The 13,606-nt window shown below is 38.0% G+C and overlaps 1 protein-coding gene across 2 annotated transcripts in view; it reads right to left on the reverse strand.

Moving 5' to 3' along the window:
* The window catches only part of MET (MET proto-oncogene, receptor tyrosine kinase), a 116,715-nt gene that overhangs the window by 82,007 nt on the left and 21,102 nt on the right, over nt 1–13,606 (reverse strand). The window contains exons 1-2 of one of the 2 annotated variants that reach the window (XM_021935083.2): nt 11,166–12,050; nt 6,658–7,871 (exon numbers count right to left, since the gene is read on the reverse strand). In XM_021935083.2, coding sequence (XP_021790775.1) covers nt 6,658–7,871; nt 11,166–11,208 — 1,257 coding nt within the window. In that variant the 5' untranslated portion in view covers nt 11,209–12,050. 2 annotated transcript variants of the gene reach the window in all.

Here is a 13,606-nt window from a genome sequence, read left to right on the forward strand (position 1 = left end):
AGCAGTGGCAGAAATTCCTGGAGGGTCTTCTATCCAAATTCTGACAGGTCCTCATTTTTCTTATTAGACTGAGGAGATAACAACATAGGGTGGGATGGCCACTGATAAGGCAGAAGTCTGAAGTAAGGATGTAATACCCAAAATGTGAAACAGTATTCAGAGTAAAAAATCCATTATTACTCAAGGAGGTTCATATCCTTATCAATGCAGCATCCCACATGCTTCCAGAAATCTCTAATCATGTTTATGTCAATGAAAATATCATGTATCAGAGTTGTGAATTCAAAGTTTTTAATTAACATTTGGACTTTACAAAAATCAACTTCAAGATTTATTTCATTTTGTACAAACCCCTTCCTGTTCTCGACACCAGTTTTATCAGGTGAATCTCCGTGTAGAAATCAACTACCTAAATAAGACACAGGTTATAATGCCACCTGTTTGAAAGGACATTAAGAAGAATGTCAAATTAATTTAAAATGCATGTGGCATAGTTAACGCTTCATTCCCCACACAAGTGAGAGATATTATCAATCATATCATGAATTAATATAACCCATGGTAAAACCTACCCACAGTTTTGGTGACAGTTTCAGCATTGTGTTCTCTTGCTATTAGGTTATAAAAACATCATGCCCTTGCTTTTTCATCTTTTCTGGGGTAGAAAGGCCTGTGAATGAGCCACGTAATGGTTTAAAGAGCGGTAGCAAGAGGAAGGGAAAAAGCAAAAGGAATTAGTGGTTCATTTTGTAACATGTTTTCTAACACCCCCAGGGTGTGACCAGTGATCTTAGGGGGCATTACAAAATTCTGGAAAGAAACTAATTTTAAATTTCTTTTAATAAAATAATGCAATATGCCACTTTTCGTGGAATGAGTAGCATGGATAATTAAAATAAAGAAGTTAGGAAGCAGTGACTGCCTGAGCCTAGGAGAGGATGAAGTAGTGTCTAGAGAAGAAAAATAAATGAAGTGTAAAATTAATGACCTTTTACTTACGTTTTTAAAAAAGTACATGGAATCTTTATACCTCAAGGATTTTCTTTCTTGCAAGATTTTGCTTTCGTAGCTATTACATTTGACATATGGCCAAGATATTTAATATTTAGGTTTGGAAGACTATCTAATATTAAGAATGAAGAATCCTTAACAACATTTTTCATATTGGATAACATTTTCTCATTTTTGAGCACAATAAGTAAAAAACTCTACAATCTGACTTCACATTTTTCATCCCTAATACAAAATACATTCTCTTGAGAGTGCTAGATTGTTTAAATAAGGCATGCCAAACCAGTATAATTACAGGGATGTTATTTGTAACATTGACTCCACATTCACAGTTCAAGTGGTGTGGGAGATTATAGATATATGGCCTATAAAAGTTATAAATCTTTGTTTATTTTATTAAATATTATGAGACATGCCCTGAGGATGACAGATCAATAACGGCCCTTGTGGTTTCCTGATGGAAGGCTGCAATTATTTTCTTCCATTACAACTTAAATGTAACTCGATTTTACTCATCTATCATCTTTATAATCATACTAAAGAAACATCACTGTATGTTTATTTTTCTGCCTATTCCTATTATTCCTTGTTTGCATCTTGTTTTAATTTTTGTCCTCCTTTAAAGCTGTTCTAATCACTTCACTTTCTTCCTTTGATGGCTCTGAGTAGTGACTCTTTAACTTGGCATTCTGTGAAACGGAGATGGAAAATTACTACCTTAAGTTTCCTTTATTTTGGGAAGCAGTTGGCTACTCTTTGAATTTGAGTATAAATGATGTTTAAAAATAAGGAAGCCCAATACAAACAACCTATGAGGTTCACTTTTTCTAAAACTGTATTATCTGCAAATTCTTGAATGCAAGATATGACAAAGTACATAAGAGTAATATCTTATGTCATGTATACTTAGGATTGAAAGTGAGAGGAAGGAGAACAAATTATACCTTCGAACTTGACTATAGTACAGTTTTGATTCAATTGTCTTTCTCCCTATCCTGTGCCCCCTCAAACTACCACTGCTCCTCACCCCATCTTTTTTTTGGAACTATTAAATCTTAAGAACAACATAATACAAATTAAGCATTATGGAGGCAGGTAACTCATAACAGAGAGGGAAGTGAAAGACCCTTGTAAACAATAGAACCAGAAAGTGCCTCTTCCAGAAAATAATCCAATCATTTGAATTTGCCTTTCTTTATGCAAGTATTCCGTACAATAATAGCTGCTATTTATTTTGTGCCAAGGACCAAGTTGGGACCTTTTACAGATATTATCAATATACCTGTCCACACAATAGTCCTGCATGCAAGACGATGGGTTCAGAGTTTAAATAATGCTCTCATGGCCATCCAGGTAGAAAATGGTGGAGTTCAGATTTGAACCCACATCTCTGACTTCAGTCTCTTTCCATTAGTCCATGCTGTCTCCCAAAGGGCTAAATTTATAGTCATCTTATTGTGCCACATACGTCATATACATTATCCCAAATTTTCACAAAACCCTGTGAGGTACATATTGTTATCTGCATGTTACCAATGAGACTCAGCCTCCAAGAAGTTAGGTAATGCGGCAGAAGTCACATGGCTGGTATGCAGTAAACCAGGACTTCCACCCAGGTGTGTCTGGCACCAAATGCTTTTCCCCTTCACTTGATCCAACTTTGATCTTTAAGGTTGTCAAGACGTTGGTGAAAATATTTGCTACAAGTCTTTCAAATGCTTACCTATAGAGCAAAACTTTGATAATAGAACTGCAAGAAAAGCAGTATTGTGTATTAACTGTATTTTCTGAAAGGTGAGAGCTATTTCAAGAACCCTTTTCTAATTTCAACTTTGATTAAATTTTTTTCCAGAATATACTATTTCACTTGTTTTAATAAATATTCTATAACTTAGGGAACAGGACCTTTGCTGATTTGGGGATTTAAAAAATTCTCTTATTCTGTATCGATTCTCATTTGTAGGAGATTGGGCCAATGTGTACTGATTCTCATTTTTTTCCTGAAATTGTCACATTAATCAATCCCTTATAGGTAAGAGACTGTTAGAGATTCCACAGTCTTAAAATTAAATTCCACTTAATTTTAAGCAAGTTAATGAAATTTTTGCTACTGCTTATCCTCAAATAGAGATGAAGGTTTTTTCTCCCTACATATGGGTCTTTACAAAGGTTCCATTCATATTATGGGACAATTTTCTCAATTATTTTATTTTGAATAATAATGTGCTATTTAGGGAATATGCATTAGCCTAAAACAACTTCAATCAATACTAATTTAGGATGCTTACAAAGGTTGATTGATGAATGGGTAAAGGAGAAGGTAAAGATACTTAAACAGATTTAGTAATTATTTGTGGGTGTATAATCTCACAGTACTCAATGTTGGAAGTCACTGTAAACAAATTCTTTAGAAACACTTTCAAAAGCAACATAAGAAAGAGACACATTGTGAGGATCAAGAATATATTCTTATAGAACAACTGATACCGTCAACATTGGTATGCTATAAGTGGGCACTTGTGGCTTGGGATAAGTTTCCAGAAACAGCATCATATGTGGAGACAAAGAGTTCTGAAGCACAAATAGCTTATGGGTGAAGATGATGAGCACTGGGAATTATCAGATGACTCAGAGGGCTTTTGTGATGTCATCAATATGAGAAGATGCATGTGAAGAGTCTGCATAGACATATTTCATGAAATGTGAGACTGGGAAAAGCAACATAATATGTGATCCTAAATAAGCAAGTCAGGCCTGGTACACCTGCCGGACCCCTAAAATGTAAAAGGCCCTTCCCTGGAACTCCCATTATCTGATCTTGTGATAGAAACACTATTTGCACATGGAGGAGAGCTCAAGGAGTGCCAGGAAATCCCTCTTTCAGCAATGTGTCAACACTGAGGACTGGGCAGAAGCATAAGTGGAAAGTTACAGCTGCAGCTTTCTTAACCTTGTCCGCAAGAGTCCCTTTATAAACGTATTAGAGATGTTAATAACAAAACTACAATATGTGTGTCTTTTCACCAAACTTGATGCCAAAGTAAAAACTCAGTTCCAAGAAATTATTAAAAGGGTCACCTGATTTCTGGCCAAGTAAATCTGCCAAGACAAAATGGAGTCATCTTATTGCTTGAGAATCCTGCTAAACAGCTTTGATCTTGTAATCATTTTGTTTTTTGTGTGTGTGATGAATGGCTCTAGGTGCCTTCATTTTGGCATTAAGCTAGGAAATGATTATATGCTCATTATTGGAACAATCTGAGGTCTGGATGGGTTATACGAAGAGAGAGAATATGTGCAGTCTCAGTCTCAGAAGAAGTTTGATCTTTGTAACCAGAGAGGATAAACAGGCAAATAAATAGAGGAGGTTTGAAGGTATTTGTCTATGGAATTTGGCCAGTGTAAAAGTTGGCTTCCTTTGTAAGAAGACTATGTTGGCAAGTTCCATCTTGTTTCCCGCAAGAATTTTTGTGATGGGAGTGATAATGGTTTCAGGTGTGGCTAGTGCATTTTGGGAATTTTTCCTGGGCAATAAAATTGACCTGAATTTCATTGGATAATCCCATCTCTTTGTGTCCCTTGAAACACTAAAAAAGTCAAAGGGGTAGGATAAAATGCAGATATGTTTTGAGAATTTCTAGAATTGATAAGTATTTTTACATCTAAGGATTGAAATGTACAAAATTTAAAAAATGAGACATCAATATACCTTTATGAATTCTCTTTTTAATTTTCTTCTTGCCCTACCCCTCTTTTTAATTTTTAACAAAGAAAGATTTAAATAGCAAATTCATGTGCTCTAGGAGCCCTGGAGGAATTCCTAATAGAATCTTTTAAAACTTGTGTCTCAGAATGAACTTACTGGGTGCAGAAAAATATCTTCTCTGTAATGTTATTAACATTATATTTTTATTTCCTAATCCCAGGTTTCTGAAAATCATTTTGTTTCCTTTCAGTCTTTTGTAGTTTCTAGTAAAGAAAAGGGGGGCTTCATGAGGAATTCTATTGCTTCTTTGCAACATATATTAAATGTATGCAGGGGGAAATAAGTCTTAGTTGGAATGTATGTGCATGTATTTTATGTATATTCATAGACTTTGGAAGAGAGAGGAAGGAAGTTTTGTTTTTAGTTCACCAAAAGATGAACTGACTTTCTTGGAAGTATTTTCCTAGCATCATAAAAAGTTAACTACAGTTTCCATCTAGAGAAGTGTCCCAGACATTTCAGCAAAAGTCAACCAATTGTTTCTGAATTAATATGCCCTTACCCCTCAGCAAGTTAAATACTTTATGCTATTGAGGACATGTTTAATGTTCTTCCTGATTGCAATTATAACCTTTATATCTTATATTGAAAACTGCTAAAGTAAGTGAAACATACCATGCCAAAGTCAAACTGTCTTTAGAAAAGCTATAGTATTTGTTCATTCAATTATGGTCATAGAAGAAACTCAAAGCCACAACAAACACTCAGACCAGGTGATCAATTGACTAGCAAGATAAATTCTCCAGGTATAGCTGGTAGCTGTTACTATATTTAAATCACAGCACCATGAATATCTCTAACAGCTTCTATGAAAATACCATTTCATATACGTATAAATAATCATCAACCAAAATATTTATGCTTATAAATATCAAATACCAACCAGGTAAAGTGCCAAGCTAGAACTTGGTAGACACAAGTCTTTTCCAGAAGGAAGTCCATGATTAAAGTCAAGCTCTAAAGGAAGGACTTGGGAGCAAACATCTCCTCTCTACTCTTACAGGTTGTTTAGAGAAGTATACTAGCTCATTTTAAAATGTTTTATTTACCAGTATTTCAGAAGAGAATTTTTTTTTTTTTTTTGAGATGGAGTCTTGCTCTGTTGCCCAGGCTGGAGTGCAGTGGCTGGATCTCAGCTCACTGCAAGCTCCGCCTCCCGGGTTCACGCCATTCTCCTGCCTCAGCCTCCTGAGTAGCTGGGACTACAGGCACCCACCACCTCGCCTGGCTAGTTTTTTGTATTTTTTTAGTAGAGACGGGGTTTCACCGTGTTAGCCAGGATGGTCTCGATCTCCTGACCTCGTGATCCACCCATCTCAGCCTCCCAAAGTGCTGGGATTACAGGCGTGAGCCACCGCGCCCGGCCCAGAAGAGATTTTTTAAAGTTAAGTTCCTTTAAATAATGTCAAGAATACAGATTAATCATTTGTGTATCAGTGAGAGAATATAATCTCATAAGGAACAATTATTTAAGGTGTACAAATTAGCTTGAGCATCTTGTAAATGTTGCAGAGATTATATAGAAATGTCAATAATTATGTTTTATGGGAATTGCTGTTGTGATAAAATCTGCGTAAATCTGATCAGAACTACAAAATCTTATACGGGAAATAACTTTAATATAATCTGAAGTGTCACGAGCACACAAATCTGAATTGTAAAAATATTTTTTCTTTTAGTTACCATATTACATTTTAAAGATACCATTTTAGGTGTAAATGAAGATTCAATTTCTAAATTTTCTTGGAAAAAAATCTGCAACTATTTTGGATAAATACCATTTACCAAGCACAAAAGAAGTCCTGGATATTAATTTTGAGACTGATACTTATTTCTAATTTACACCTCACAGTGTGTAAGTGGGGACTGATGTGACTTACCCTATTAAAACAGTGCTCATGATTGGGTCCATAAAAATGCTGGAGACATCTCACATTGTTTTTGTTGACGATCTTGTTGAAGAAGTCGTTGACATATTTGATAGGGAATGCACACATTGCAGATCGATCCATTGGTTCGGCAGAATCTGGCTTGCTTTGTGCGAACACCCCAAAGAGAATGTCATCATTCAGGCTGGCTCCTATTTGTCTAGCAAGCTGGGCCCCGGGCTTGCTGACATATGCAGCCTGAAGGATATTAAACACTTCCTTCTTTGTGGATCTCTTTTTTCTCTTTTCTGTGAGAATACACTCTAGAGGCATTTCCATGTAGGAGTGCAATCCAGAGTTTAAGGAACAGAACCTGATTATTCTTGTGTGAAAAGTCTGAGCATTTAGAGTTTCCCTTTGGACCGTCAAGAAGTAAATAAAATTGTTGCTTTCAAAAGCATGGATGTACTTAATGGGGTAAGAATCTCTGAACTCAGGTAAAACATCAATGTAGGACTGGTCCGTCAAAAACATAAAACCATCTTTCGTTTCCTTTAGCCTTCTCACTGATATCGAATGCAACGGATGATGTGGGAAATAAGAAGAATTTATGGTATTGCCTACAAAGAAGTTGATGAACCGGTCCTTTACAGATGAAAGGACTTTGGCTCCCAGGGCGCTCACCACACAGTCAGGGCACTGGCTGGGCTCTTCTATCTGTGGGGAGAATATGCAGTGAACCTCCGACTGTATGTCAGCAGTATGATTATGGGGAAAGACATGTCGCTGGCAGGTCCCTCTGTTGACGCTGCCACAGCTAATGAGTTGATCATCATAGTAGGTGTCGACAACCAGAGCCATGTTGATGTTATCTTTCCAAACGCCTCCTGATAAATTGGCTTTGCTGCTGCAGTCCTGACACGGGAAACAATCTGGGTGTTCCAGCACAGGCCCGGTCTTGTACTCAGCAACCTTCTGAAGGTCTTCCTCATTTAAAACATAAATGTAGTTGGTGGCACCGAGGAAAATGTGATGCTCATGTAGAATGACATTCTGGATGGCTGTTTCCGCGGTGAAGTTGGGAAGCTGATACTTCATATTCACATTCATCTCGGACTTTGCTAGTGCCTCTTTACACTCCCCATTGCTCCTCTGCACCAAGGGAAACAGGAGCACGAGGATGCCAGGTACAAGCACAGCGGGGGCCTTCATTGTGAGAGGTTTATCTGCCAAAACAGGTTCAAGGCGAGAGCAGTTCAGTTGTCAGAAACGAAGAGAAAACTGAAAGACCTATACCATTTAAATGACCAGAAATAAAGCTTCCCAACTGGACTTTTACATAGAAGGAAAACAAAAACTCTAGCCAGTTTCACATAAAGATGCATTGTGCGGTTGGACATGACTCCACATAGCTTAATTTTAGAACTCAAGCCATGAACGAATAATTTTAGAGAACCATTGAGATGCAAACAATGTTCCGTATTAAGGCTGATACAGTAACTAAGTTAGACTCATTCAGCAATGAAAGAAAAAACATAGCAACTTTCTTTCTTAACCCCTTGCTGGTTGTTTAATGTGGTTTAATAACTGTGGCTAATGACTAGGTTGATATTTAAAGTTTCTCTGTTAGTCAAGTAAAGGAACTGCGGTTCGGATTCATTTATTCTAGAAATCACAGCAGGCATTGTTTTCTTGGGAGCATGTAGAATTACTAGGCTAAATTTAGCTTCCTTTTGGAAGAAAACAATCATAAATTCTAGAAGCAATATGATCACATGCTGTTTATAGGATTTTGTGTGGAGAGGAATGGTTTGATTATAATTTGGCTACAGTTAACCTATTGTTTTAGACAGACAAATGTTTAATGTAGGATCACTGGGAACTGAAAAACAGCAGGCTGAAAGTGTATAAAATAAAACATAATCTTCAGAACTAAAGTCCTAGAACTACTTCTCAGGGAAAAACAACATATTGTTCATTACCAAGTCAAAAAGCTATTTAGTAAAAAGTACATTATTTTAACATTTCATTGTATGCATATAGACAGTATTTCTACGAGGAAACATGAATGGGCTTGTTATTCAGTTTTTAAAACTTAAGGTGCACAAGTTATGAACATTGTGAGTTCTCCTTATAATAATTACAGGCAAGGTAGTAGGTTGGAAAGGAGAGGCCTTAGAATGAGTATAAACTAAATAGGTATGACTTTCTAAAAATAGCATAATTCTGATAGTAGAGGGGTAGCCTCTAAAAAACATACTAGGCATTATGACTGTGCCAAAGACTAACCCTAGATCTACAAAAACCACATCAGAAATCGCTGAGCAGCTGGTATGTGCAGGGCTCTGTGCTTGCACTATGGGAAATGGGACAGAGCCGCTGCCCTTCAGTGAAGCTGCAATGTGGCTGACTGATAACCCATATATGCTGATTATTGAGGCACTGTCCATGGCATTACAGTACCCTGCATAGCACAAACCAAAAGCTACAAGCATCAAGGGAAAAAAATCACAGCCTGTACTTAGGATTATTATGATCGTGAGAAACAGAGACAAATTCACTATGTTGTGAGGTCCAGGAGAGCAAGGACAAAGTTTGTTTGGCTCATCATTGTATCCCAAGTACCTGGTACAGAGCCTGAGATGCAGAAGGTGTTAAACGAATAGATACTGAATAGATGATGAATAAAAATTAAGCCACAAATTCGAAGTTACGTAATGGTTAAGGGTAGTAGACAAAATTTGCATCCAAAACTTTTTGACTCCAAATCAAAAATAATTTTACCCTACTAATAGTCTAAGAATTGGGGACTTTAAGAGGTGATCGATAATCATTAGGGAATTTTGAGCTAGAGAGTGATATAATGAAGGTTTTACTCTAGGAAGATTGATCTGGAGTCAGGGTGGCCTAGAACAGAAAGAACCTGGCAATGGAAAGACCAGTTGACGGCTATTTTTATATCCCACAATGAGGTAACAGGGGCCAGAACAAATATGGTAGCCTCAAGGATAGAAGAAATGAATAAGGGACATGTTTGAGTAAGTAGGATTTGATACCCTAATGTATCAAACACAGTGCAAAACAGAAAGCAAAGACAAACAAAGATGATTAGCAGTTATCTTGGAAAAGTAGAACAAGTTAAAAAACTAGGATAGACTGCACTGGGAAGTTAGGCTGAATATATGGGAATGGTAGATTGGTTTTAACAACATTGAGTCGGATGTGCTGCTGGGAAATGAGTGCATGTTCTCCTATAAGGATGACTACTAGGTTTTACATTATTCACCAGGAAACAGGTGCCTGGAACAAGTGAAGAATGAAAACTCTGAGCAGACAGAGCATTAGTGCCAAAGAACAGAGGCGGAAATGAGAAGGATTCTGAGAAGCCTGCCTTGACTGGGAAAGCGGCATGATCAGTCTTGGATGAAACAATATCTGTCTTAAGTGAGACACATGAGTGTCAGGTATTTGCCACTGCTGCACTAGAAGGAATAACAATTTAGAACTTGATTGTCTGAGTAACAGAGACTCCACTCGGACTAGAAATAAACTTTGCACATTATCTGCATAGAGGTGATGGTTAAAACCAAGAATGGGTCTGTTCATGAACAGACTAGATGAAAGAAGAGAAGGCAAATGACCTAAATCTTCGGGGATAGGCACAGTAGAGAAATCTGTGGAGGAGTCAAGGAAGGTTAAGGTCAGTGAGGCATCAACAGAGCAAATACTGCACTGTGTCACAAAAGCCAGGCGAGGGTCTCAAGAAGGAGGACATTGGTCCACATGGAACCTCTTTGTTGATCTTCAAGGCAGTAGTTTCTATAGCAGTGTCAGATGTTAGACTGAGGGAATGGGTGACGAAGAAGTAGAATGTTTGTCAAAGGGAAGACAAGCAGAAAGCAGTAACAGGGTGAAAAGGAGTTTATTCTTAAATCGTGGGAAAGACATATGATTATTGGCAGGACCCCCCCTTTCTTCTACCAACATTTATTGGATGTCTACAAAGGCATGATGCCTTTCCCCGGGAAGCTCAAGTCACTTGATGGAGGCAGTGGGTTAACGGTTATCAGAATGCAGAGGAAGGGAGACCAACTCCACTGGAAATGATGCTAGAACCGAGTCTCAAAGGAGGATAAAGAATGAAGAATCCTGGCTGGGCACAGTGGCTCATGCCTGTAATCCTAGCACTTTGGGAGGCTGAGATGGGCAGATCACTTGAGGTCAGGAGTTTGAACCCAGCCTGACCAACACGGTGAGACCCCATCTTTACTACAAAAAAATTAGCTGGGTGTGGTGATAGGTGCCTGTAATCCTAGCTACTTGGGAGGCTGAGGCAGGAGAATTGCTTGAACTCGGGAAGCGGAGATTGTAGTGAGCCAAGATCATGTCATTGGGGGTACAGGCTATGAAGGGATAAGCAGAGCTAGAGAACTGTAGTTGGATCAGAGGAAAAGATGAAGCCTCAGTAAGGCAAAGCCATGTAATAATAAAAATAACAAGAACATATACTGAGTGCTTACCATGTGCGAGGCATTCTGCTAAACCCTTTGATTTACTCTTCATCAACACCTTGTGAAGAAGGAAGTATTATTATCCTTCTCTTCTAGATAAGCAAACTTGCTAAAATCACACAGTTAGAGCCAGGCTTCAATTCCACGTCTGCCTAAAGGGAACCCATTCATGCTCTTAAGTGCTTCACTATACCGAAGCAGCTTCCCAAGCGAGGCGGGAGCATGCACTAGAACAGAAGTCAGACAATCAGACCTCTGATTCCAGCCCTTTCCCTCTCTAGCTGTGTGACTCCAGGCAATCATCCACCTCTGAGTCCCAGGGTTGGATATTCTCACATGACCATTTTAAGGATCAAAAAGAGATCTCATCTCTGAAAGCACTTTGATCAATAAAGAGTACATATAAATGCTTGCTATTTTATCTGTAATTCTCATTGTTTTGCAATGTACTAGCAAATTTTTGGTGCTGGCAGAGGGAATAACAAGGAATAGAAGAAAAGGATTAGGGACAAATTGTTCTACTAGAGGGCAAATACAAACTGCAAACCAAACGGCAAATACGTATCTAAACTATCTAGAGCATAATGGGGAAAAAAAAATTATGTGAAAAGTTAACTGCACTTATCAATATGGTATCAGTGTATCTAACAAAATTGAGCCTAATAAATAATTTATTGCTGTATTTTCTGTAGAAATGATAATGAAAGAAAGGAAACAAATGAATTATTATTGCCAAAAGGGAGAAAAGTATTATAACCAATTTGCATGTTACTTGATGCCCATTAACGCAGTGTGAAGTGTGAATGTCGTTTTTTCTTCTAGGTTTTTTGAAGAAGGCTGCAAAATAATCTGTAATCCTAGCACTTTGGGAGGCACAGGTGGGCAGATCATGTGGTCAGAAGATCACGACCATCCTGGTCAATATGGTGAAACCCTGTCTCTACTAAAAGTACAAAAACTAACTGGGCATGGTGCGTGTGCCTGTAATCCCAGCTACTTGGGAGGCTGAGGCAGTCCAGGGAGTTTGAGGTTGCAGTGAGTTGAGATTGCGCCACTGCACTCCAGCCTGGTGACAGAGCAAGACTCCGTCAAAAAAAAAAAAAAAAAAAGAGAGATATTGTATTAAATTACGTTTTTAAAATAAGATTCCTATCTTAAGGTTGGCACATAAGTCACACACTGTATTGTGGACAAGAATCCAAGAAAACGTACACATGTAGAAATCGGCTTTGTGCTATTTCATTTGATGAGATGGAAAATCAGTGGGGAAGGAGAATATATTTTCTATTTAAAGAAAAACCATTGCAGAACACAGTTGGAGTTAGTACCTTAGTCTCCTACACCTTCTTTACATTATCTGTTACCATATGGTGATGCCATTTTTCAAGTGAATACATCAAAAAAAGGTTAACTTTTTTAATTAAAGAAAACAATGGGACTAGGGCCCATTGTCGACGATAGAAATTTTAATTACAATAGAAGTTTCTGTTCAAACCTCAGATAATGAGAAAATGTAATCACCAAAAATGCCCCATTTCCTTGATCATTCCCATTAATAAAGGCCCGTCCCCATTAACAAAGGTGTATGTTGGTCAGATCAGATCTTTTCTGGGAAATGTTTTGTGTCCTTCCTAAGGAAAGGAGGGAGACCTTTTAGACGTATTTCGTGCTGAGCTGGGCACTAAGATGATAACTGCTAGTTAAATGAGTGACAGCTGAGAGGCCAAGTGCACAGGCACTGGGCCAGATTTTAGGGTTTGAATCCAATCACTGTCTATGTTACCTTAGGCAAATAAGTCTAAGCCTCTATTAAAATATGGTCAGGATTATAGCACCTACCTCACTTTTGAGACTTATTCTAAGGATTCAATGAGTTAATGCATGTAGAACACTGCACGGCACGTAGTAGGTCAATGCATGTTCTCTATTGTTTGTACACGGTCCCTAACAAACACTTACAAGCATCTAAGTGTCAGATACTGTACAGAGTGCTGAAGATACAAAGATAAAACACTTTTGAAATGTCAATGAGCTCTCAGGCCAGTAGTGGAGATAGACAGATTATAGTTTAAACTCAATGTGGAAATGTCTACAGAGGCCCTTAAAGGACAACTTAACCAGGACAGAAAGTCACGTGGGCTTACCAATCAAATCAATCATGGTGCTTTCCTCATAATGCATTCACAATTCTGAGGTCAAACACTGGAGAGGACCTAGTTTTAGTTGTGGCAGTGCAGCTAATTATTTGTATGACCCAAGCAAGTTACCCAACTTATTTGAAAATTATAGTGCTGAACCAGCTGTGTGCTGGCTCATGACAGCCTACTATGTGCATCTCTTCCCAATTTGTGTTTCAGTGACTTCATCTTGGTAGCCTGAAATCAGCCATGGGGGGTATATTGACACCATAGAAATTGGCAAACACTACAAATCAGGGCTTATTAAAGCCT

This window comes from Papio anubis, chromosome 4 (genome assembly GCF_008728515.1).
Source record: "Papio anubis isolate 15944 chromosome 4, Panubis1.0, whole genome shotgun sequence".
Lineage (NCBI taxonomy): Eukaryota > Metazoa > Chordata > Mammalia > Primates > Cercopithecidae > Papio > Papio anubis.